At 50.2% G+C, this 24,896-nt stretch overlaps 1 protein-coding gene across 1 annotated transcript in view; it reads right to left on the reverse strand.

Annotated features, from left to right (window-relative positions):
* APLF (aprataxin and PNKP like factor) overlaps window positions 1-24,896 on the reverse strand; it is a 107,729-nt gene that overhangs the window by 36,786 nt on the left and 46,047 nt on the right. Inside the window, exons 6-7 of the mRNA XM_065401553.1 lie at window positions 19,694-19,881; window positions 13,067-13,470 (exon numbers count right to left, since the gene is read on the reverse strand). Of these exons, the coding sequence (XP_065257625.1) occupies window positions 13,067-13,470; window positions 19,694-19,881 (592 nt within the window). The remainder of the gene's footprint in view (window positions 1-13,066; window positions 13,471-19,693; window positions 19,882-24,896) is intronic.

Here is a 24,896-nt window from a genome sequence, read left to right on the forward strand (position 1 = left end):
AATTTATTTCATTCTCAAGCAAAACTGTGGTTGTTGTGATTTGGGATAATGGAAACGGTCAAGTAGCCATTAGTGACACCATCTTATCCTTGGAGCAAAGGTGATGCGGTATCACTGAATTTGAATCTCCAGACATTCTCTCAAAGCCCGGTGATAGGATCATGGTATGAGAGCTGATCACCAGGCTTTCTCCTCTAGCTGAAGTGCCTCCAGCTCTGTATGGGAAGAAACTGCCTGTTTGTGATTTATAAAAAGGAATGCCTGAAGGTACAGGGGGAATAAGTGTGTTGCAGAGGTCAATTTTTCTTAGTTCTTATTGTCAGCTACAATTTTAAAAGACTTGACTGAGGGGGTTCCTCGGATAGACACACACAATAGGGAAGAACCATTATGTTTGCAAAAAGTTCACTTGTGGCCCAGGATCTCTCTTAGAAGGATCTGCTGGTTACTGTAAACTTAGTACATATGGAGTAGAAGGTTGAATGCTATTTTAATTGGCTTTGTGTTAATATTCCAAGGTCACATCCAACAAACAGGCCCTTCTGGCAGGAGTTTGCCAGATTGAAAGTGAAGCTCTCAAGGCCATTCAACTATTGCTGAAGTGGAGAACAGTGAATGAAGAGAAACAATTAGGGAATCTTTCTGAAGGGTTTAGTCCTAACCAGACAGAAGGCTAGGGCTCTCTTGACATTAAGGGTGTGCAACAGTATCTCTTGTTTATCTAGGTGAGGTTTAGGGAGGAAGACCGGCAGGTGAATGGGTTGGTTAATATGGAACTCAGAGATTTTAGATAAAAATGTGGGGCATGATCACAACGTGACCTTGTCCTTTAAAAATACTGTAAAAGGGGGGGCTTGCCGACATGATGGCTGTCAGGAATGCAGTTTTCATTGATAAATGGAGGAGTGAACAGGTAGCCATCGGTTCAAATGGTGGTCTTGTAAGGCATTTAAGAACCAGACTGAGATCCCAAACCGGAGCAGGATGCTTGACTGGTGGAAAGAGATTTCTGAACCCCCTGAGGGACTTCACTGTTGTTGAGTGGGCAAAAACGGAATAACCCTCTATTTGAGAATGAAAAGCAATGATGGACTCTAATGGAGCTCAGCAATAGCCCCAAACTTTTTAGTGTTAGGATATAGTCCAGTACAGCTGGCAGCAATGAGGTCGTCAATGGAATATGTTTGAGGTCACACCAACAGACAAATCTTGTCCATTTTTGAAAGTATGTGTAGCGAGTAGACTGTTTTCTGCTAGGTAATAGTACTTTTTAACCTCCTCTGATCAGGTTGTCTCTAATCCCGAGAGCCATCGACCAACCATGTTTTGAGACGAAGCACTCAAGGAGATTGGGGCAAAGGATCTTCCCAGTAGAGGAGATGAGGAGCGGCCTGGAGAGTGATCGGTGAGCAAATGGTCAGCTGTAACAAGTAAAGAAACTATGTTTGTCTGGGACAGGTCAGGACTATCAGGATGACTCTGGCTCTGTTCTTTTTTATTTTGGAGTAGAACTTTGGCTATTTGAGGAGTCGGTGGGAATGCATACAGTAGATCCGACAACCAATGAAGGTGAAAGGCATATCCCCGGGATCGGTGACCCAGACTGCCTCTGGAGCAGGGCACAGCTCTTGTTTATCGAATATAGAATATGTGGTGGGTATCCAATGGCCATTATTTTTGTTACCAGAATGAACCTGGAACATATCCCCTTTCCTCTGTGCTGCATGGGAACTGTTTTGTAGCACCCAAGTGTAGGAGAAAGTCTATTTCTTAACAAAGCAAGTTCTTGTGAGAGGGGTCCCTGAAGAGGGATGGAAAAGAGGTGTTGGTCGATGGAAGAGTAAAAACGTGGCTGATGTACCCTGTGGAGATGACCTCCAAAACCCACTTATCTGTAGTGATAGACTCCAAGCCTGCCTGAAGTGGTAAAGGCAGGCGCCAAAGAGAGGAAGGCAGGTGAATTGGTACAGCTGGTAAGGATGAGGATGGTAATTCAGACCCTGGACCAGTCAATCAAAATTACTGTTTGGAGATGAAAGGGTGAGAGGTCAAAGCTGAGAGGTGGATGGTTTCCTTCTCTGGAATTTCTCTCTTTTCTGATGTGGTTCATACCACCTCTGGGAGGTTGGGAACTGGGCAGTATGGGATCTCTCAGCTGTCGGGGACTTGCTAAACAGTCTTTTGTAGGCAGGTGTAGAAATCCCAAGAGAATGCAAAGTAGCCCTGGAATTCTTTTACATGCACAGAGAATCATCTGTGCTATCTGCAGAAAGTTTAGACCCATCAAAAGGGAGGTCTTCCACTGTATTAATGACCTCTTTCGGAAATCTGGAGAGCTGGAGCCAGGAAGCCCTTCTCAGAACTGCCACTGTAGAAATCAACCAGGTGGCAGTATCAACAGCATCAAGAGAGCTGCTTGTGGTGATGTTCTGTCAAGCAGCTGGCCTTACCCAATAACTGCCAGGAATGGCTCTCCATGCTCCGCCAGTAGGTGGTCAACAAAAGAGTTCAGTTTGGTGTAATTTATATGATTATATTTCACCATTAATATCTTGTAGTTCACGATTCTAAATTGTCAGGAGGCTGACAAATAAGATTTTCTACCAAGTAGGTCTAGACGCTTATGATCTTTGTCATGGGGCATGGATTTAGCATGATGCTGCCTTCCACATTTGTTAACTACATTAACCACCAAAGAATTAGAAAAGTGATGAGAAAATAAAAACTCAGTCCTTTGCTGGAATGTAGTATTTCTTATCCACTCTTTTGTGTGTAGGTGGAATTGAAGCTCAGATGTGTTGAACGATCTTTGCAGGGTCCAGAAGGGCCTTATTGACAGTTAAGGCTATGCAGGCAGATGAAGCTTTATGAAGGATGTCAAGCAGCTTATGAGGAGGTTCTTTAACTTCCTCGAGAGGTATCTGCAGGGAGAGTCAGCAATTCTCTTGACCAGATCCTGAAACTGCTTAAAATCATCTACCAAGGATGGAGGAGGAGGCAAAACTGCTTCATCCGGCGATCTTGGCTGGAAGAGAGATCTCTTCATGGGCTTTAACTTACAGTTTCTCAGAGGTTTCTTCTTGAGGATCAGGACTCCTAGAGAGGGCAGGCAATGAAGGCTGCCTCTCTCCCCGATGGGTGGTGCTTGAAGTCCTAGAGAATTGCTGGCAATAGGCCACCCAAGGATCCCTGTATAGCCAAGAAGGTGGTATAGAGGGGGCACCCATGGGTGTTCAAACGAGCGAGATGGCGGCTGCAACCTTGGGCCACGAGTGGTCATAGGCTCAGAGACTTCTGGAAAGGGGCCTCTATAAGGGTGAGGAAGAGAGCCCTGGACCAATATTTGGGAAACTGGGGCAAGCTCTTCATCAGAATCTTCTTCCTTAAACTCGCTATAGAATGATGGAGCACCCAGAGAAATGAGGTGAAAAAGACGGTTACTCACCGTTGTAACTGTTGTTCTTCGAGATGTGTTGCTCATATCCATTCCAGTCAGGTGTGCGCGCGCCGCGTGCACGATCGTCGGAAAACTTTTACCCTAGCAACACCCGGTGGGTCGGCTGTGGAGCCCCCTGGAGTGGCGCCCTCATGGCGCCGGATATATACCGCAGCCGACCCAGCGCCCCCTCAGTTCCTTCTTGCCGGCTACTCCGACAGTGGGGAAGGGGGGCGGGTTTGGAATGGATATGAGCAACACATCTCGAAGAACAACAGTTACAACGGTGAGTAACCGTCTTTTCTTCTTCGAGTGCTTGCTCATATCCATTCCAGTCAGGTGACTCCCAAGCCCCACCTAGGTGGCGGGGTCGGAGTGAGACATTGCTGTGTGCAGAACCGCTGACCCGAAAGCAGCATCGTCTCTGGATTGTTGCACCAGCGCATAGTGCGCTGCGAACGTGTGCACCGAAGACCACACTGCAGCTCTACAAATGTCCTGGATCGGGACTTGAGCCAGGAAGGCAGTCGAGGAGGCCTGGGCCCTCGTGGAGTGAGCGGTGAGGCGTGGCGTCGGGACACCGGCCAGGTCGTAACAAGCACGAATGCAGGACGTGATCCAAGAGGACAGGCACTGTGAGGAGACCGGTGAGCCCTTCATCCGGTCGGCCACCGCAACGAAGAGTTGCGTCGTCTTTCTAAACGGCTTTGTACGGTCAATGTAGAAAGCCAGGGCCCTGCGTACGTCCAAAGAATGCAGACGCTGGTCTTGACGAGTAGCGTGTGGCTTTGGATGGAAGACCGGGAGAAAGATGTCCTGGTTTACGTGGAAAGGTGAAACCACCTTCGGAAGAAAGGCAGGGTGGGGGCGAAGCTGCACCTTGTCCTTGTGGAACACCGTGTATGGGGGCTCGGACGTCAGCGCTCTGAGTTCAGAAACACGCCGTGCTGAGGTAATGGCTACGAGGAAGGCCGTCTTCCAGGATAAGTACAGGAGCGAACAGGTCGCTAATGGTTCAAACGGGGGCCCTGTGAGCCTGGAGAGAACAAGGTTGAGGTCCCACGTTGGAACCGGCTGGCGTATTTGTGGGTACAGCCGGTCCAAGCCCTTGAGGAATCTAACGACCATCGGGTTAGAGAAGACCGATGACGAGAGTTCTCCTGGGTGGAATGCCGAAATGGCGGCGAGGTGAACCCTGATTGAAGATACCGCCAAGCCTTGCTGTCTTAGTGACAGGAGATAGTCCAGTATGAGAGGGATAGGTGCCTGCAAGGGGGACGTAGCCCGTTGCTGACACCAACAGGAGAACCGCTTCCACTTGGCTAAGTAAGTGGACCGTGTAGAGGGCTTCCTACTTCCCAGCAGGATCTGCTGGACGGACTGCGAACATTGTTGCTCCGTCTGACTCAGCCATGGAGCATCCACGCTGTGAGGTGGAGCGATTGTAGGTCGGGGTGACACAGACGGCCGTGGTCCTGAGAGATGAGATCCGGACTCAAGGGGAGCGTGATCGGCGCTTGAACCGACAGCTCTAGCAGTGTGGTGTACCAGTGCTGCCTCGGCCAAGCGGGAGCCACTAGAATTACTCGTGCCTGGTCGGTGCGGATCTTGAGCAGCACCCTGTGGACAAGCGGAAATGGGGGAAAGGCGTAGAACAGGTGACCCTTCCACGTTAGAAGGAATGCGTCCGACAGAGAGCCTGGAGCTCGTCCGTAAAGGGAGCAGAATGCGTGGCACTTCCTGTTGGCCCGGGATGCGAATAGGTCGATCTGGGGAAATCCCCACCTCCGGAAGACGGAATAGATGACATCCGGGCGAATCGACCACTCGTGCGTCTGGAAGGACCTGCTGAGACGGTCCGCCAGCGTATTCTGGACTCCAGGCAGGAATGATGCGGTGAGATAGATCGAGTGGGCGATGCAGAAGTCCCACAAGCGAATGGCCTCTTGGCATAGGAGCGATGAGTGGGCTCCGCCTTGCTTGTTGATGTAAAACATGGCCGTGGTGTTGTCGGTGAGGACCAGCACGCAACGGCCCTGTAGGAAGTTGAGGAATGCCTGGCAGGCTAGGCGCACCGCCATCAGTTCCCGGACGTTGATGTGTAGGGCTAATTCGGAAGCGGACCACAGACCCTGGGTATGACGCTCCCCGAGGTGAGCGCCCCATCCTAGAGATGAAGCGTCCGTGACTAGGTGGAGGGAAGGTTGTGGGGCGTGAAAAGGCACTCCTGCACAGACCACTGCGCGATCCAACCACCAGGTGAGGGAGGTCAAGACCGAGGGCGGGACCGTGACCAGCATGTTCAGGTCGTCCCGGTGAGGACGGTACACCGATGACACCCAAGCCTGCAGTGGGCGAAGCCGCAGTCTGGCGTGGCTGGTTACGTAGGTGCACGAGGCCATGTGACCCAACAGGGTAAGGCATGTTCTTATGATGGTGAACGGAGATGCCCGCAGTCCATGAATGACGCGTGCGATGGACTGAAAGCGACCTTCTGGCAGAATGGCTCGTGCGCTTCTGGAGTCCAGGATCGCTCCAATGAACTCTATTCTCTGTGTTGGCACCAGAGTGGACTTCTCCCTGTTGAGTAGAATGCCCAGTTCGTGGAAAGTCTGTGTCACCATGTGGACGTGAGCTTGAACTTGGTCCCTGGTGCGGCCGCGCACCAGCCAGTCGTCCAAATACGGGAACAGCTGTACCCCTCGTCGGCGAAGGTATGCCGCGACGACTGCCAGACATTTCGTGAACACTCTGGGAGCCGAGGACAAGCCGAAGGGAAGGACTGCGAATTGGTAGTGCACCTTGTTCACTACAAATCGCAGGAAGCGCCTGTGAGGCGGATAAATAGCTATATGGAAGTAAGCGTCCTTCATGTCGAGGGCGGCGAACCAGTCTCCAGGATCCAGCGAGGGAATAATGGTCCCCAATGATACCATGCGGAACTTCAACTTTACTATGAATTTGTTGAGTCCGCGCAGGTCTAAGATGGGACGTAGACCCCCTTTCGATTTGGGGATCAGGAAGTAGCGGGAATAAAACCCCCTGCCCCTTAACTCCTGCGGAACCTCCTCTATGGCTCCCATAGAGAGGAGCCCAAAAACCTCCTGTGAAAGGAGTTGCTCGTGAGAAGGGTCCCTGAAGAGGGACGGGGAGGGGGAGTGGGAGGGGGGGGGCGAGGAAAATTGGAGGGCGTATCCCTTCTCCACCGTGCGAAGGACCCAACGGTCTGATGTTATAAGGGACCAAGCACGGTGGAAACGGGAAAGGCGATCCCGGAAGGGGGGAGATGAATCCTGGGTGCTGGTTCTGGTGCCGTCCTCGACCGCACCTTCAAAAGGCTTGTCTAGGCCCTGAAGGTGGTCTCGGCTGGCCCTGGTTCTGACCGGGTTGAGGGCCGGTCGACCGTCGCCTACCGCCTCGACCCCGCCTCCTGGCAAAGTCCTGTCTCGGGCGAGGCGGGGGAGGGTAGAACCTCTGAGGCTGGGGCCTGAAGGGTCTGCGTTGTGGACCCGGGACGTGCATCCCCAGAGAGCGCATCATTGTTCGAGAGTCCTTAAGGTTTTGGAGCCTCGAGTCTGTCTTTTCCGAAAACAGGCCCTGACCCTCAAAGGGCAAGTCCTGGAGGGTCTGCTGCAGTTCAGGTGGCAGGCCCGACACCTGGAGCCAGGAGGTTCGCCTCATAGCTATACCCGACGCTAGGGTCCTAGCGGCCGAGTCGGCTATATCCAGTGAGGTCTGTAGGGAGGTGCGTGCCACCCGCTTACCCTCCTCTACCAAAGTTCCGAACTCTTCCCTAGATTCCTGGGGAACCAGTTCCTTGAACTTCTCCATGGAGGACCAGGTGTTAAAACTATATCGGCTTAGGAGCGCCTGCTGGTTGGCCGCCCTAAGCTGAAGCCCCCCCGCGGAATAGACCTTGCGCCCGAACAAATCGAAGCGCTTAGCGTCCTTCGATTTCGGCGCTGCCGCCTGCTGACCATGGCGCTCCCGTGCATTTACTGATGAGACCACCAGCGAGCACGGTTGAGGGTGAGTGTACAAGTACTCATGGTCCTTGGAGGGTACAAAGTACTTCCTCTCCACGCCCTTGGCCGTGGGGGGAATAGAGGCCGGGGTTTGCCAGATGGAGGTGGCATTGGTCTGAATGGAGCGAATCAGCGGTAACGCGACCCTGGATGGGGTGTCCGCTGAAAGGATGTTCACGATCGGGTCGTGAACCTCCACGATCTCCTCCATCTGAAGGTCCATATTGCGCGCCACCCGGCGCAACAGGTCCTGGTGGGCCCGGAGGTCTATGGGGGGCGGACCCATGGCGGATGTCCCCGCTACCGCCTCATCAGGCGAGGAGGAGGAGGATACGCCCGGTGGCAAGGGGTCCAAAGGCAAGTCTTGCTCCAGGTGCTCCTGGAGCTGGGCCTCGCTCGTCCCAGTGTCTATGGCCTGCGCCGGCGTGGGCACTGGAGCCTCCATGCCCCCTGGCGGGGGGCGGGAGATGGTGGCCTCCGGGGCTCTGGGCTCAGAGCGTGCCGAGCGGGAGGCAGACGGTGGGGCCCCTTGGGCTTGGTGATAGGCCCATGGGGTCCAAAAGGACCAGTGAGCAGGTCCCTGCGTAGGGTCCTCTGCCATGTCCTGCGAGTGCCCGAAGTCCGCCGAAGCCGCCTGTCCCTGTGGAGGGTAGGCCGATCTAGAGGCCCCTTCAGAGGAGTGGGACGCGGATCTTGACGGCCATGGCGGTGCCGAACGCGAAGCATCCGTCCCCGGCTGGTGCGGTGCCGGTCGGTGCCGGTCGTAGGACGATCTGTCCCAGCGTGCCGGAGAATGGTGCCTGGATCGGGATCGGTGCCGGTAGCCCCGCCGGTGCCGCGATCCGGATCTGGAGCGGGACGACGATCGCGACGACACCCGGTGCCGGGAGCGGTCCCTCGATCGGCGCTCATACCGGTACCGGGAGGTGCGCCTCGAGTCCGATCGGCGCCGGCGGTCGCGACGGTGCCGAGATGTAGAGCGGCGTCGCGAAGAGGATCTCGACCGCGAGTACGACCGGCGCCGAGGTGATAGTCGGCGCCGGGACTCCGAGCGGCGTCGGGACCTGCTCCGAGACCTGGAGCGGTGCCGAGAGTCCACGGTTGGAGACGGTGGGCGCACCAGTGCAGGCTTGCCTCTCGACTGCACAATGCGCGGAGCCACCGGTGCCGGGAGCTGCGACGGTGCCGGCTCCGTGAGTGCGATCAGGTCCCTCGCGGTATTAAACGTCTCCGGAGTCGAGGGGAGACAAGGTTCCACCACCAGCCTAGGTGGGGAAGCAGTCCGTACCGGACTCAACGGCCTCGGTGCCGGAGTCGACGGTGTGGCCGCCTGCTTTTGGCGGTCCAAAGGCGGACGCGGCTCTACCCCCGGCACAGGGGGAGCCGGCGTCTTCAGGGCAGCAGTGTCCTGAGCCTTGCGGGCCTTCTTATGGCCTGGAGAGAGGGATCGGCGCCGAGTCCCCTGAGGTGGGCGCGGTGCCGAAGTCTGCCGGTGCCGGGAGGACTTGTCCGCGGCGCCGGTCGGAGCCGCTGGGGCGCTGCGCACCGACGCGCTCGGTGCCGGGGTCGGGCGCGCCGAGGGAGGATCCGGGCTGAGCGCCGCCTCCATGAGGAGCTGCCGAAGCCGAAAGTCCCGCTCCTTCCTCGTTCGAGGCTTGAAGGCCTTGCAGATTGGGCACTTATCTGCGTGATGGGCTTCCCCGAGGCACTTCAAGCAGGAGGCGTGCGGGTCACTTGTTGGCATCGGCTTCGCGCAGGACGCGCACGGCTTAAAGCCAGGAGCCTTGGGCATGAGCCCGGTATGCACCGGGGGGAAAAAAAGGGGGGAGAACAACCCCCTTAACCCCCGCTCACAATTTATAACAGCTACCAGCTAAATAACAACTATCTAAAGACTCTAACTACTATACAACTATCTAAACTATCTACAGAAATAAGCTAGACGCTAGGGAGTGTGGAGACCAGCTAAGCTGTGCTCCGTAGTTCCAACGACCGTCAGGGGCGGTAAGAAGGAACTGAGGGGGCGCTGGGTCGGCTGCGGTATATATCCGGCGCCATGAGGGCGCCACTCCAGGGGGCTCCACAGCCGACCCACCGGGTGTTGCTAGGGTAAAAGTTTTCCGACGATCGTGCACGCGGCGCGCGCACACCTGACTGGAATGGATATGAGCAAGCACTCGAAGAAGAACTATCGGTATTAGGTGAATTTCCGGTGATCTTGGTACTGAAAATATGCTGGAGCCGAAAAGCAGAGATTCGAGCATCTCAGATACAGCCAGGTCCCGGGGAAAACAAAAACTCCTGCTGTACCGAGTCTGTGGTCTGCACTGAGGTAATAGTGGCCAAGGGAGCTGAAAGTACAGTGAGTCTCGGTCGCTCCAAGGGAAGTGCAGTAAGAGCCCGAGCAGGCTTCTTCAGTACCGAGGCAGCAGAGGAAGAGCTCTTCTTGCCACCTCGATCTGCTGACAGTACTGATGATCTTTCCCAGTCTGCTGACAGTACTGATGATCTTTCCAAGCCTGAGGTTTTGCTGGTTTTTGGTCTAGCAGTGCCCTCGATACCTGAGGAACCAGCAGCCTCATGGGTACTGGACTGGAGAGCAGATGGTGTCTTCAGCTACTTCAGTACGGATGACAATGGGTTTTTTGAGGTAGATTCCTGACCTGGAGAACTCTGAGCATGTTCTTTGGAAGATTTATGAGAGGAGCCTTGGGTCTTCCTCTTAGATGCCCTCGAGGAGTGTGGCTCAGAGATAGTGGAGGCAGCAGACTTGCTCGGAGACCAATGTACCCGGAGGGATGGGGAGAGAGGACCCTTGGCCTGGGTCAAAAGCCGGGCACAGAGAGCTCTCCATCATGTGGAGAGGAAGTTTGATCTCCCTGTTATTTCTGGCTCTAGATTTTAATGCCAGGCAGAACCACGTGCAATTCCCCAAGACAACAGATGCACCAGGAGTGCCTGTTGGTTACCAGAACTGCTTCTTGGCATGACAGATCAACGTTTGAAACTGGGAGTACTGGGCATATGATAACCTCCCAGTGAACAAGAACTATCTACTAAGTAATATCTATATAATATATATGAAAATAAATACAGTAACTCCTCACTTAAAGTCATCTCAGTTAATGTTGTTTCGTTGTTACGTTGCTGATCAGAGAACATGCTCATTTAAAGTTGCGCAATGCTTCCTTATAACGTTGTTTGGCAGCCGCCTGCTTTGTCCACTGCTTGCAGGAAGAGCAGCCCATTGCAGCTAGCTGGTGGGGGCTTGGAACCAGGGTGGACCGGCAGCCCCCCATCAGCTCCCCATTCCCCTAAGTTCCCTGTGCGGCAGCCGCCCAGCAGGCTATCTAGGGTTACCATATTTAAAAAATAAAAAAAGAGGACACTCCACGGGGCCCTCGCCCCGCCCCTTTCCCACCCCGGCCCCGCCCCAACTCCACCCATTCCCCAAAGTCCCCGCCCTAACTCCCCCTCCTCCCTCCCAGCCACGCGAAAAGGGCTGCCCTAGCGCTACCGGCTTCACAGTTTGCCGGTCAGCCTCCAGACCCTGCGCCCCCGGCCGGCGCTTCCCCAGCGCAGCTGGAGCCCGGGAGAGGAAGCGCCCAGCTGGGGTCGCAGGGTCTGGAGGCTGCCCAGCAAACCGTGAAGCCGGTAGCGCTCGGGCTTCGGGCAGCCCCCATGCCTCCGGACCCTGCGCCCCCGTCCGGGCACTTCCCCTCCCGGGCTCCGGCTGCTGTGCTCTTCCCCTGACTCTTCGGCTCTGTTTAAGAGCCGAGCTGCCCGAGCGCTACCGGCTTCGGGCAGCCCCCATGCCTCTGGACCCTGCGCCCCCGGAGCCCGGGAGGGGAAGTGCCCAGCCGGCGGCTCAGGGTCCGGAACCATGGGGGCTGCCCGAAGCCGGTAGCGCTCGGGCAGCTCGGCTCTTAAACAGAGCCGAAGAGTCAAGGTAGGGAGCACAGCAGCCGGAGCCGGGGAGGGGAAGTGCCCGGCCGGCGGTATTTTTCCCGGACATGTTCGGCTTTTTGGCAATTCCCCCCGGACGGGGGTTTGATTACCAAAAAGCCGGACATGTCCGGGAAAAACCGGACTTATGGTAACCCTAGGCTATCAATTGCCAGCAGTTCAGCTGTCCCTCCCCCACTGCCATGTGCTGCTCTTGCCCTCTGCCTTGGAACTGCTCTCCGGAGCTTCCTGCTTGTGCTGTGCAGGGGAGGGAAGAGAGGAGCTAATGTCCACGTGGCCCCCTCCCCCCTGCCACTGCACCCCGCTTACCCCCATCTTCCAAAGAGCAGGGGGGACACACGACAGGGCACAGGACAGAGGGAGCTTCCTGGCAGCAGCTGCCGTCTCAGCTTGCTGATCTACTTAACAAGGCAGTGTACTCAGAATGGGGTCAGTGTACTTAAAGGGGCAATGAGCATCTCTCTCACACACACACGTTGTGTCTCTGTCTGCCATGCTGTCTCCACTCCCTCCATTCGTGCTGCCTTGTAGAGTGTGAGGCTACATTAACAACGAGTTAACCATGGAGGGCTCAGACAATTGCTAGTTCATCATTTAGCAGTAAGGCATACCCTGGGAAATATCCCACCCTCTGACTCCACCACCTCAACCAAGCTTCACAATCATCATTGCTGGGTACCAGTATTAAATTGTTTATTTAAAACTTATACGGTGTGTGTATATATATATAATATAGACTTTTGCCTGGTGAAAAAATTTTCCCTGGAACCTAACACCCCCCATTTACATTAATTCTTAAGGGGAAACTGGATTCGCTTAACATCATCTTGCTTAAAGTCGTATTTTTCAGGAACATAACTACAACGTTAAGGGAGGAGTTACTGTAAATAATTTTTTTTTAAACTAGGAAGCTAAAGCTACTACTACTTACTAACCAATTACACTGATACTACGAACTGGAACAAAAACTGGGACACAGTTGAGATAACCTCAATGGGAACAACTGCCAGAGATCCATCTCGGGCTGAGGCAGTTGGAAAGCAAGTGAGGGCAGTTCACCTGCGCAGGGCTATATAACAATGGCGCGCGCACTAAGCTGACTACCATGCATGCACAGGCCGAACAGACAGGGCTATGAGAAATCTCTGGCAGGGTGCATAAGCGCGCCTAGAGTGGAGTACCCAGAGGGACATTACTTGAAGAAGAATTAACTGTTGGGAGAAGATAGAACATGCAATTGCTTCAATAAATGCACATACATAAAATCACATTTTCTAATAAAATCTTTGTCTGTTAATAAAATACACACACGCTGGCCATTCTCTCCAATTCAATTTCTTTTCTCTACTGTACTTGTAACTGCCTGGTGCAAGCTGTTCTATTGCTTATTGAACTGTGGTTTCTAATTTGCTGAACTATTTCACCCCCTGCTGAGGTTATATTGATTGGTCAGTAACATTTCCAGAATATCCCTTTTTATGTTTCTAAGAAGATTGCTACTCTATCTGATCTTTTCTAATCCTTTGCTTACAATATTTTGAAAAAGGAGACTAATGATTCTACCATTATCTCCCATTTGGGGTAAGTAGTGACTTGCTAGCAGTAATTTGAAGCTAGCTTATTTACAATTCCACTTTACCTGTAGCAACCTGACCCATACATGCAGGGTGCCCTGTTCTGCTTGGTTTGTTTAGAACTCTTTAGAGCATCTGTGCTTCTGGCTGAGTTAAATTCTTCAGCTTCAGGATCCTGATTTAAATCAAGCTCTTGAGTCTCAGCTAGGGGAACATGAGAGTGGGATGGCTTGTCCTGGTGAATCTGTTGGCTTGCAGAATGGATAACCTCATCGTTGTTTTCCCTTTTATTCATTTTATTTGTGTCAGTGGAGAGCTGGCTTTTTGCATCTAGCCTGTGTTCAGACCTCTTGCTGTGGAGCTGACAATCACTTTTCGCCACAGAACTTTCAATCTTTTGTGACACAGTCTTGTTATCATTCTCTTCCACTTTCCTCATAGCCCTGGCAAGAGGTATTCCCGATGCATCCTGTGAAATAGAAAATAAAAGATCACAACAATCTTTAGAGTGCCTTACTGTGCAAATAGTTCTATGGATCACTCATGGAGTAATGCACTTCTGAATGTAAGCAGGTTTCAGTTTCTGTCATCATAAGCATTCAGGACATATGTTCCTACAGAGGAGATGATACAATCAAATACGATTTAAAAAAAAATCTTTTCTGTGTTTATAATAAAATTTAAATCAGAAGCTTGAGTTCAGGACTCTACTTTTATCAAGAAACAGATTAGAGTTTGTCAAAAGGTATTGTGGTCAGAGCTAGAATCTTTGGCTAACAAATTCTTCCTTTTAATTTTGTGAGGTCTCTCTCAGATATAAATACACACATACGTATACACATAGTATAGCCTCTATCTCAATAACTTGTGTAAGATGCTTTCTATAAGGCATGTGCTCCCTTATTTACTATCTGAGACCAGAGCTGGGCAAAATTTTTGGGCTGAAACTTCCTTCAGTCCAAAATTCAGATTCAGGTCAAATCAAAACAATCTGCAAATTCATGTAGATTTTGGCAATTTGTTTCAGGTGGGAAAAAATTAGAAATGCTGAAACTATATTTTTCAACATTTCCAAAATTAAACTTTTGTATTTCTTGGGCTAGATTCAGAAGGGGATTTAGGCACCAGTCACAAAACCAATAGCCCTGTGATTAGAGCCCTCACATAGGATGCAGAAAACCCAGGTCTGAATCCCTGCTCTGGGGAAGGGACTTTAACCCAAATCGCCCCCCTCCCATGTTCACTGGATGAGAGAGACACAAACACAGAGAGAGATAGACACTAAAGCCTGGTAGTCAGGGCACTAACCTAAAAGGGGGACACCTGCATTCAGTCCCTGCTTTAGAGTGTGGATTCAAATCTGGGGCTCCCACATCCCAGGTGAGTGCTCTAGCAATTTGACTGTTAAGTATAAATGGGGGACACAGGCACTTCCTCAGTTTTGTGAACGACACCTAAATCCCCTTGTCATTCTAGCTCATTTCCAAAATTTCCTTTGCATTAATTAGAAACGGTTAAAAATGCCTGAAGCAAACAAAACGTTTCAAATAAAAGGTTTCACTCAACACAAAACTATTTTTTTCAGATTTTTCGATTTAAGAAAAATTCAAGAAAATTTCAGTTTTGGGTTCACCCAATATGAAGTTTTCCACAATTTTTTGGAACTGCCAGTGAACGAAAAATCAGTTATTCATGCAGCTCTAATCTAGAAACACAAATGCTACAGACTGTATATACAGATTATAATGCTTTAATATACTACAAAACTGTTATGAGATCTACACTTTCCAGTGTTAACTGTAGAAAGGCTCCCCTCCAATACATTTATTTCAGTTCATATTAATATGAATTTTGAGAAGTTTGTGGTATTTCTCTGATTTAGTGGCTTGGCCTCTTTTTGTGTGTGCGTGCACGTTCTTTTAAAATTCTGGAACTAACCAAATGAATGTCAAAAATAAACAATGATATGAGTAGTGGGATAAAATGTATTCAATATCAAGTAAGCCTTCCTGACAATTAGATATACTATATAGTAGGGGTGTGCAGTAGTTTTTGCAGGGAGACCACCCCACAAATTTTGGTAAGTCGTCACGGGCCACACATTTCTACTATATTAATGACATATTTTAATTCTACCCCTCCACTGCAGTGCCACCTAATAAAATAATTCGCGCAAAAATTGAGGGTGCAGGAGAGGGTGCGGGTTCTGGGAAGGAGTTTGGGTGCAGGAGGGTTCTGACCTGGAGCAGGGGGTTAGGGTGCGGGAGTGGGTGCGAGGTGCAGGCTCTGGCTAGGAGGCGTGTACCACAGGCAGCTCCCAGCCGGCGGCGCAGCAGGGCTCAACAGGTTGCCTGCATGCCGTGGCCCCATACCGCTCCCGGAAGCAGCTGGCTGCTGGCACGTCTCTGTGCGCCCCTTGGAGGGGGAGGGGAGCAGCGGGTCTCTATGTGCTGCCCGGGCCCGCAAGCACCGCCCCTACAGCTCCCATTGGCCAGTTTCCAGCCAATGGGAGCTGTGAGGATGGTGCTGGGGGAGGGGGCAGCGCGCGGATCTGCCTCCCCTTCCCCTACCAGGGGCACGCAGAGACATGCCAGCAGCAGCCGGCTGCTTACAGGAGCAGCATGGGGCCACAGCAGGAGGCAGCCTGCCTGAGTGCCCTGCTGCGCTGCGGGACTTTTAGCAGCCCAGAGATTGCGAGGACAAAAATGTTAGTCATGGCGGGCTGGACAGAAATGTTAGACGGGCCGTATTTTGCCCACCCCTGCTGTATAGTCTCACTAGAGGAGCAGTTAAAACAGGGGTAATCAATTATTTTTTGTCAAAGTCCAAATTTCTTGGTCAAGGTATAGTCAGGGTCCAGACTCCAGAGAAAATACAAAACTAACAATGATAATAATAAGTAAATAAAAAGATTTTGCTGTCTGTTCAAAAGCATCTGGCAGTCTGGATTTGGCCCACGGTCCACCTATTGACCACCCTCATTGTCTGAGACTTAAAACTAGACTGCACAAAACACAAAAAGTGCACTAGGTAATAATCCTGCATTTGCAGGGAGATTGACTGAATGGCCCAACTAACTTCCCCCTCTATTTTGTATGATTTCTTCCCCCACAGCAACCCTTCATCCATTCCTTTGTCTATATTATGTCTAATTAAGCTACAAACACTTACTTCCAAGCACAGTATTCTCACCGAAGAAAAGAGCAATTAAGTAAAGTTATGGACAACAGTTTTGTTACTTGTAATGGTCATGGCAATCGGGTCAAATGTGCGCTATCTGTTGGCTGGCTGCAGCTTAGAGTGAATCAGAAGTACATCTATATTTCAACTCTATACGAGATTTTTTCCCTTAGCTAAGTATGGTAATAGAGGAATAATGCTCTGAGACTGAAGCACCAGGGTTTTATGGCTTATCTAGTAATTAGTGTTTCCTTGTTTGAAGCAATGAATTAATTGCAGAATGCCATTCAACCAGCTAATTTTTTTCTGCAGAGTCTGAAGAAAACTGGTCATGCTGTGTTTGAGTTAAAGATAATTAAAAGATACTTTGAATATGGAACCACTCAGTACAGCTTCATATTTAGAGCTGCAACCAGAGTTCCATTATCAACCCTATAACTCACTCACTATATAATTTGTCATGAGGAAAGTGTACTTTTTAGGGTACACTACTTAGTAGGGAAGCTTACCATGTTAAGCACTATGCTCTGCAGTAAACATTTATAGGAGCAGGCCCTTACATTATAAGCTCCTTGGAGTCTTTGTCTCATGCCTGTGAAGCCCCATGCATGCTTTAAGTAGGGTTGTCAACCCTCCAGGATTGTCCGGGAGTCTCCAGGAATTAAAGATTAATCTTTAATTGAAGATTATGTCATGTGATGAAACCTCCCGGAATTCGTCCAACCAAAGCTGGCAGCCCTAGCTTTAAGGTGTTGTAAAATGTAATATTTTAAGTTAATATTGATAGGGTTACATGAATATTTTAAATTAATATTGAAAGGCCTTTTCAAATTGTTACATAAATACAGAGCTCAAGGTACGTACACATAATTTCCAAACTTACTGTAGCAGAGTGAAATTTCACTTCCTATGATTGGTTCTGTCTGGATAATAGGCTTCATTCTCCAACTAGTAGGTGCATGGTTAATTTTTCAAGTCCTGGGAGGGTATAAGCCATGTCTTCTCTGCCTAATGCAGGGGTTGTACTTTGACAGTACATTCTCCACCATTTACTCTCTATTTAAAGAGAAGGGACTTTCTGTTCTAATTCTCCGACAGTACTAGGAACTAACTTTTCCACTAGGCCTGGTGGTCCTTATAAGGAATGCTCCATGCGATCTTTCTCCTCACCAGAGGGTGTTGTTAACACTTCTAAGTCCACATTTAAAATACTAAGACTGGCAAACTGAATATTTTTACATCAAGAGACAAGAAACAATCCATAAGGTTTAAGCTCTTCATGATGAGCTCATTCCAAGGTAAACACATTAAAGGTAAAATAACGTGGGCAGTCTTCGCAGTGTAAACTGATCACAGTTTAGTTTAATGGCTGAAAATGCATAATTAAAAAAAAATCTTTGACAGGCCCACGATGATAAATTCACATGTTAATTTTGATGTTAGAAAGATCTTTAAACCATTAAAATAAAATAAAGTGACTGGTAGAAGACTTTCTTTTTAAGATTTTTTTTTTAAATAGAACTTCAAAGGCAAACATTTTTCAGGGAAAGCCTCATTATCTTATCACAAAATGTGGCTTTTTCGTAATTAGTTGCCAGTAATTATGTTTACAATACTAGCAGGAAGAATGGTGACAACATATTGCAGAAGTTGCAATGTGAATTCTTGTTTCCTCTGTGTAGCAAAACAAAACTAATGCACATACTGTATGTCACACTCTGTGTTTATGAAAACTCAAACAGCCACTATTTTGACAATAAAATGATGACTTCCGCTGCCAGAAAACAAAAGTTCTTTCACCAGCGTTTGTTAACTCATTATCATTTTACTTCTCAGCTTGTCATCCAAGTAGTATTAAAAAAACAAACAAACAAACAAACAAAAAACAGCTTACACACGAGCTAGTTTTTGCCTAGAACATGGATACAGATAAGGTAGGAAAAGCTTATTGACCAACAGGCACCTGCTTTGGACTGAGATCAGAAAGTTCCCCATGCCCCATCAACAAGAAGCTACTAAAATGGCCTACTCACAAAAGGTCATGATTTAGTCTAATCTCAGAACACCTTTTTAGGAAATTCCATCCCACAAAAAAAGACATGAAATAAATGACACTATGACCACTCATTAAACATAGCCACTGAGGCTAAAACAGAGGTGTCCATTCCCCTCATCTCCCAGATCACCATGCTCGGTTTTCTTCACTAGCTTCCTGTTGAACACTAAGTCAAATTCAAGATTTTTGTCTTAATTTTTAAAGCACTCCTATTAAATTTGCCCAAGTTACCTTAGGGGCCAGTCACTGATCATGACATCCCACAACAGATGAATTCCATTGAAACAATGGAACTGGCAACCCGAAGACTGAGATCCGTAGACAGGAGACAGCTTTCTTGGCAACTAGTCAACAACTGTGGAACTCACTTCTGGAAGAGATCAGAATGACTACAAATCTGTGTGCCTTCCAAAGAAAATGTAAAGCCCAGTTTCCTGACCTAACTTTCCCACACTACCGGAACCTCCACCAAAATCACTTATTAAAATCTAAAAACCAAGATACCCTACAACAAAAACTTTACACAATATAGAGGAAGGGAAAAAATACAGAGATCTTCTTGTGCTCACTAATATATTAAGTTACTCAGATTGCACAGCAATGGATTCAGCATGCGAAGCAATGGAGAAATTAGATAATGGAGACCACATCCTGCCTCCTCTATAAGCTAGAGAAAATTTATGGAATTTTTATGATAGTGGAGCGGAAGCCATAAAGAAGTCTTAGAACTACAGACTGAGGTAAATAACATTTCAGCAGGTGATCATACAACCCACAAAAACATACATGAGGACAAGAAAACTGTATCTTACAATAAATCACTGCTATTAAAAATAAATCCCCTTCCACTCTTCCCTGAACTAATCTTGTAAATGGTGCTACCGACCAAAAAACAAAATAAAACAAACAAACAAAAAACCCACAAAAACCTGAGCAAATTCACAGAAGGTAAAAGTATCAGAAAAAATGTAACTATCAATAAGAGGAAAAATTACAGAAAATAAAGACATGGAGGTTTTTTCATCTTTTCTAAAACTACACCATCAAGCCAAAATCTGTTAACTTCTAACATATGTTGGAAAACAGCCATTAATAAATGTGATTAAAACATAAAATACTACAAAATTATCACCACTAATTTTTAAAAGCCTTCAGATTGTCCTATGGTATATTTCAGTTTTTGAACCCCAAAACACAGATACGGGTAGCACAGTTAGCACTAGGGGTGGCAGCTTATTGATAGAAGAACCTTAACAGTACTTTATATCCTAGGTTCCTTGTTTTACGTTAAACATAGTAATTCCTGTTTTATCTGGAATAAACATTTTATCATGAGATAAAAAGCTGAAGATAGTTATAATGCAAGAGATGAACCAATTTTAAAGCTCTAACATTGCTAACTGCACTTCAATAATACTTGAAATAATGGGGCTCAGCAACATACAAAAAACATTACCCATGATGGGGGGACAGTAGCTTCCTCTTCAGTAGTTTTGCTCTTTTTTCCCTGATCCTGTTCCATCTCTTTGAAATCCCCTAAATGCTCTTCAGAAGCTAACCGTTTTCTCCCCTGCACATTTGCTCTTGACTTTGATGGTTCCATATCGCTTTTTCCTCTCCCTCTGCCTCTTGTTACTCCACCACCTTAAAGAAAAAGAAAAAGAGGACATTTATGGGATCCAACCTTGAATGCAACCTTCAAGATCTCAGGAGACGTCCCAGAAGACTGGAGAAAGGCTAACGTAAAAAGGGGGGAAAAGGAGCTGGGAAACTATAGACCAGTCAGCCTGACTTCGATATCTGGGAAGCTACTAGACCAATGTATAAAACATTCAATTTGAAAATACCTGGATGATGAAGTGGTAATCACTAGCAGCCACCATGGATTTACTAAGAACAAATCATACCAAACCAGCTCGATTTCCTTCTTTGATACAGTAACTGTTTTGGTGGATAGGGGGAAATGCAGTGGACATAATATACCTGGACTTCAGCAAGGCTTTGACACAGTCCCACATGACATTCTGATAAGTCAGCTGGAGAAATGCAGGCTCAGCAGTACCACCATTAAATAGATACATAATTGATTAAACAACCACGAACAAACAGTAACTATTAATGGAATGATGTCAGCTTGGAGGGAGGTCGCAAGTGGGGTTCTACAGGGATCTGTTCAGGGTTTGGTGTTAACATCTTTATTAATGACCTGGATGTAGGAATAGAGAGCAAACTGATCTGATTTGCAGATGACACAAACCCGGGGCTTGCAAACACTTTGGAGGATAGAGCTAAAATTCAAAGGTATCTTGATAAATTGGAGAACTGGGCTATAGAAAAAATGAAATTCAACAAAGACAAATGTAAGGTGCTACACTTAGGGAAGAAAAACCAAATGTACAAATACAGAGTGGGGGGAAACTGGCTTAGCAGCAGGACAGCTGAGAATAATCTGGGAGCTGTGGTGGATCACAACCTCAACATGAGTCACCAATCCGACGCTGTTCCAAAAAAAAAAAAAAAAAAAAAAAAAGCCAATGCAATGTTTGGTTGCATTAACAGAAGTATAGCATGCAAGTCACAGGAAAAGACGGTTACTCACCGTTGTAACTGTTGTTCTTCGAGATGTGTTGCTCATATCCATTCCAGTCAGGTGTGCGCGCGCCGCGTGCACGATCGTCGGAAAACTTTTACCCTAGCAACACCCGGTGGGTCGGCTGTGGAGCCCCCTGGAGTGGCGCCCTCATGGCGCCGGATATATACCGCAGCCGACCCAGCGCCCCCTCAGTTCCTTCTTGCCGGCTACTCCGACAGTGGGGAAGGGGGGCGGGTTTGGAATGGATATGAGCAACACATCTCGAAGAACAACAGTTACAACGGTGAGTAACCGTCTTTTCTTCTTCGAGTGCTTGCTCATATCCATTCCAGTCAGGTGACTCCCAAGCCCCACCTAGGTGGCGGGGTCGGAGTGAGACATTGCTGTGTGCAGAACCGCTGACCCGAAAGCAGCATCGTCTCTGGATTGTTGCACCAGCGCATAGTGCGCTGCGAACGTGTGCACCGAAGACCACACTGCAGCTCTACAAATGTCCTGGATCGGGACTTGAGCCAGGAAGGCAGTCGAGGAGGCCTGGGCCCTCGTGGAGTGAGCGGTGAGGCGTGGCGTCGGGACACCGGCCAGGTCGTAACAAGCACGAATGCAGGACGTGATCCAAGAGGACAGGCACTGTGAGGAGACCGGTGAGCCCTTCATCCGGTCGGCCACCGCAACGAAGAGTTGCGTCGTCTTTCTAAACGGCTTTGTACGGTCAATGTAGAAAGCCAGGGCCCTGCGTACGTCCAAAGAATGCAGACGCTGGTCTTGACGAGTAGCGTGTGGCTTTGGATGGAAGACCGGGAGAAAGATGTCCTGGTTTACGTGGAAAGGTGAAACCACCTTCGGAAGAAAGGCAGGGTGGGGGCGAAGCTGCACCTTGTCCTTGTGGAACACCGTGTATGGGGGCTCGGACGTCAGCGCTCTGAGTTCAGAAACACGCCGTGCTGAGGTAATGGCTACGAGGAAGGCCGTCTTCCAGGATAAGTACAGGAGCGAACAGGTCGCTAATGGTTCAAACGGGGGCCCTGTGAGCCTGGAGAGAACAAGGTTGAGGTCCCACGTTGGAACCGGCTGGCGTATTTGTGGGTACAGCCGGTCCAAGCCCTTGAGGAATCTAACGACCATCGGGTTAGAGAAGACCGATGACGAGAGTTCTCCTGGGTGGAATGCCGAAATGGCGGCGAGGTGAACCCTGATTGAAGATACCGCCAAGCCTTGCTGTCTTAGTGACAGGAGATAGTCCAGTATGAGAGGGATAGGTGCCTGCAAGGGGGACGTAGCCCGTTGCTGACACCAACAGGAGAACCGCTTCCACTTGGCTAAGTAAGTGGACCGTGTAGAGGGCTTCCTACTTCCCAGCAGGATCTGCTGGACGGACTGCGAACATTGTTGCTCCGTCTGACTCAGCCATGGAGCATCCACGCTGTGAGGTGGAGCGATTGTAGGTCGGGGTGACACAGACGGCCGTGGTCCTGAGAGATGAGATCCGGACTCAAGGGGAGCGTGATCGGCGCTTGAACCGACAGCTCTAGCAGTGTGGTGTACCAGTGCTGCCTCGGCCAAGCGGGAGCCACTAGAATTACTCGTGCCTGGTCGGTGCGGATCTTGAGCAGCACCCTGTGGACAAGCGGAAATGGGGGAAAGGCGTAGAACAGGTGACCCTTCCACGTTAGAAGGAATGCGTCCGACAGAGAGCCTGGAGCTCGTCCGTAAAGGGAGCAGAATGCGTGGCACTTCCTGTTGGCCCGGGATGCGAATAGGTCGATCTGGGGAAATCCCCACCTCCGGAAGACGGAATAGATGACATCCGGGCGAATCGACCACTCGTGCGTCTGGAAGGACCTGCTGAGACGGTCCGCCAGCGTATTCTGGACTCCAGGCAGGAATGATGCGGTGAGATAGATCGAGTGGGCGATGCAGAAGTCCCACAAGCGAATGGCCTCTTGGCATAGGAGCGATGAGTGGGCTCCGCCTTGCTTGTTGATGTAAAACATGGCCGTGGTGTTGTCGGTGAGGACCAGCACGCAACGGCCCTGTAGGAAGTTGAGGAATGCCTGGCAGGCTAGGCGCACCGCCATCAGTTCCCGGACGTTGATGTGTAGGGCTAATTCGGAAGCGGACCACAGACCCTGGGTATGACGCTCCCCGAGGTGAGCGCCCCATCCTAGAGATGAAGCGTCCGTGACTAGGTGGAGGGAAGGTTGTGGGGCGTGAAAAGGCACTCCTGCACAGACCACTGCGCGATCCAACCACCAGGTGAGGGAGGTCAAGACCGAGGGCGGGACCGTGACCAGCATGTTCAGGTCGTCCCGGTGAGGACGGTACACCGATGACACCCAAGCCTGCAGTGGGCGAAGCCGCAGTCTGGCGTGGCTGGTTACGTAGGTGCACGAGGCCATGTGACCCAACAGGGTAAGGCATGTTCTTATGATGGTGAACGGAGATGCCCGCAGTCCATGAATGACGCGTGCGATGGACTGAAAGCGACCTTCTGGCAGAATGGCTCGTGCGCTTCTGGAGTCCAGGATCGCTCCAATGAACTCTATTCTCTGTGTTGGCACCAGAGTGGACTTCTCCCTGTTGAGTAGAATGCCCAGTTCGTGGAAAGTCTGTGTCACCATGTGGACGTGAGCTTGAACTTGGTCCCTGGTGCGGCCGCGCACCAGCCAGTCGTCCAAATACGGGAACAGCTGTACCCCTCGTCGGCGAAGGTATGCCGCGACGACTGCCAGACATTTCGTGAACACTCTGGGAGCCGAGGACAAGCCGAAGGGAAGGACTGCGAATTGGTAGTGCACCTTGTTCACTACAAATCGCAGGAAGCGCCTGTGAGGCGGATAAATAGCTATATGGAAGTAAGCGTCCTTCATGTCGAGGGCGGCGAACCAGTCTCCAGGATCCAGCGAGGGAATAATGGTCCCCAATGATACCATGCGGAACTTCAACTTTACTATGAATTTGTTGAGTCCGCGCAGGTCTAAGATGGGACGTAGACCCCCTTTCGATTTGGGGATCAGGAAGTAGCGGGAATAAAACCCCCTGCCCCTTAACTCCTGCGGAACCTCCTCTATGGCTCCCATAGAGAGGAGCCCAAAAACCTCCTGTGAAAGGAGTTGCTCGTGAGAAGGGTCCCTGAAGAGGGACGGGGAGGGGGAGTGGGAGGGGGGGGGCGAGGAAAATTGGAGGGCGTATCCCTTCTCCACCGTGCGAAGGACCCAACGGTCTGATGTTATAAGGGACCAAGCACGGTGGAAACGGGAAAGGCGATCCCGGAAGGGGGGAGATGAATCCTGGGTGCTGGTTCTGGTGCCGTCCTCGACCGCACCTTCAAAAGGCTTGTCTAGGCCCTGAAGGTGGTCTCGGCTGGCCCTGGTTCTGACCGGGTTGAGGGCCGGTCGACCGTCGCCTACCGCCTCGACCCCGCCTCCTGGCAAAGTCCTGTCTCGGGCGAGGCGGGGGAGGGTAGAACCTCTGAGGCTGGGGCCTGAAGGGTCTGCGTTGTGGACCCGGGACGTGCATCCCCAGAGAGCGCATCATTGTTCGAGAGTCCTTAAGGTTTTGGAGCCTCGAGTCTGTCTTTTCCGAAAACAGGCCCTGACCCTCAAAGGGCAAGTCCTGGAGGGTCTGCTGCAGTTCAGGTGGCAGGCCCGACACCTGGAGCCAGGAGGTTCGCCTCATAGCTATACCCGACGCTAGGGTCCTAGCGGCCGAGTCGGCTATATCCAGTGAGGTCTGTAGGGAGGTGCGTGCCACCCGCTTACCCTCCTCTACCAAAGTTCCGAACTCTTCCCTAGATTCCTGGGGAACCAGTTCCTTGAACTTCTCCATGGAGGACCAGGTGTTAAAACTATATCGGCTTAGGAGCGCCTGCTGGTTGGCCGCCCTAAGCTGAAGCCCCCCCGCGGAATAGACCTTGCGCCCGAACAAATCGAAGCGCTTAGCGTCCTTCGATTTCGGCGCTGCCGCCTGCTGACCATGGCGCTCCCGTGCATTTACTGATGAGACCACCAGCGAGCACGGTTGAGGGTGAGTGTACAAGTACTCATGGTCCTTGGAGGGTACAAAG

The sequence above is a fragment of the Emys orbicularis genome, chromosome 3 (genome assembly GCF_028017835.1).
Source record: "Emys orbicularis isolate rEmyOrb1 chromosome 3, rEmyOrb1.hap1, whole genome shotgun sequence".
Taxonomy (NCBI): domain Eukaryota; kingdom Metazoa; phylum Chordata; order Testudines; family Emydidae; genus Emys; species Emys orbicularis.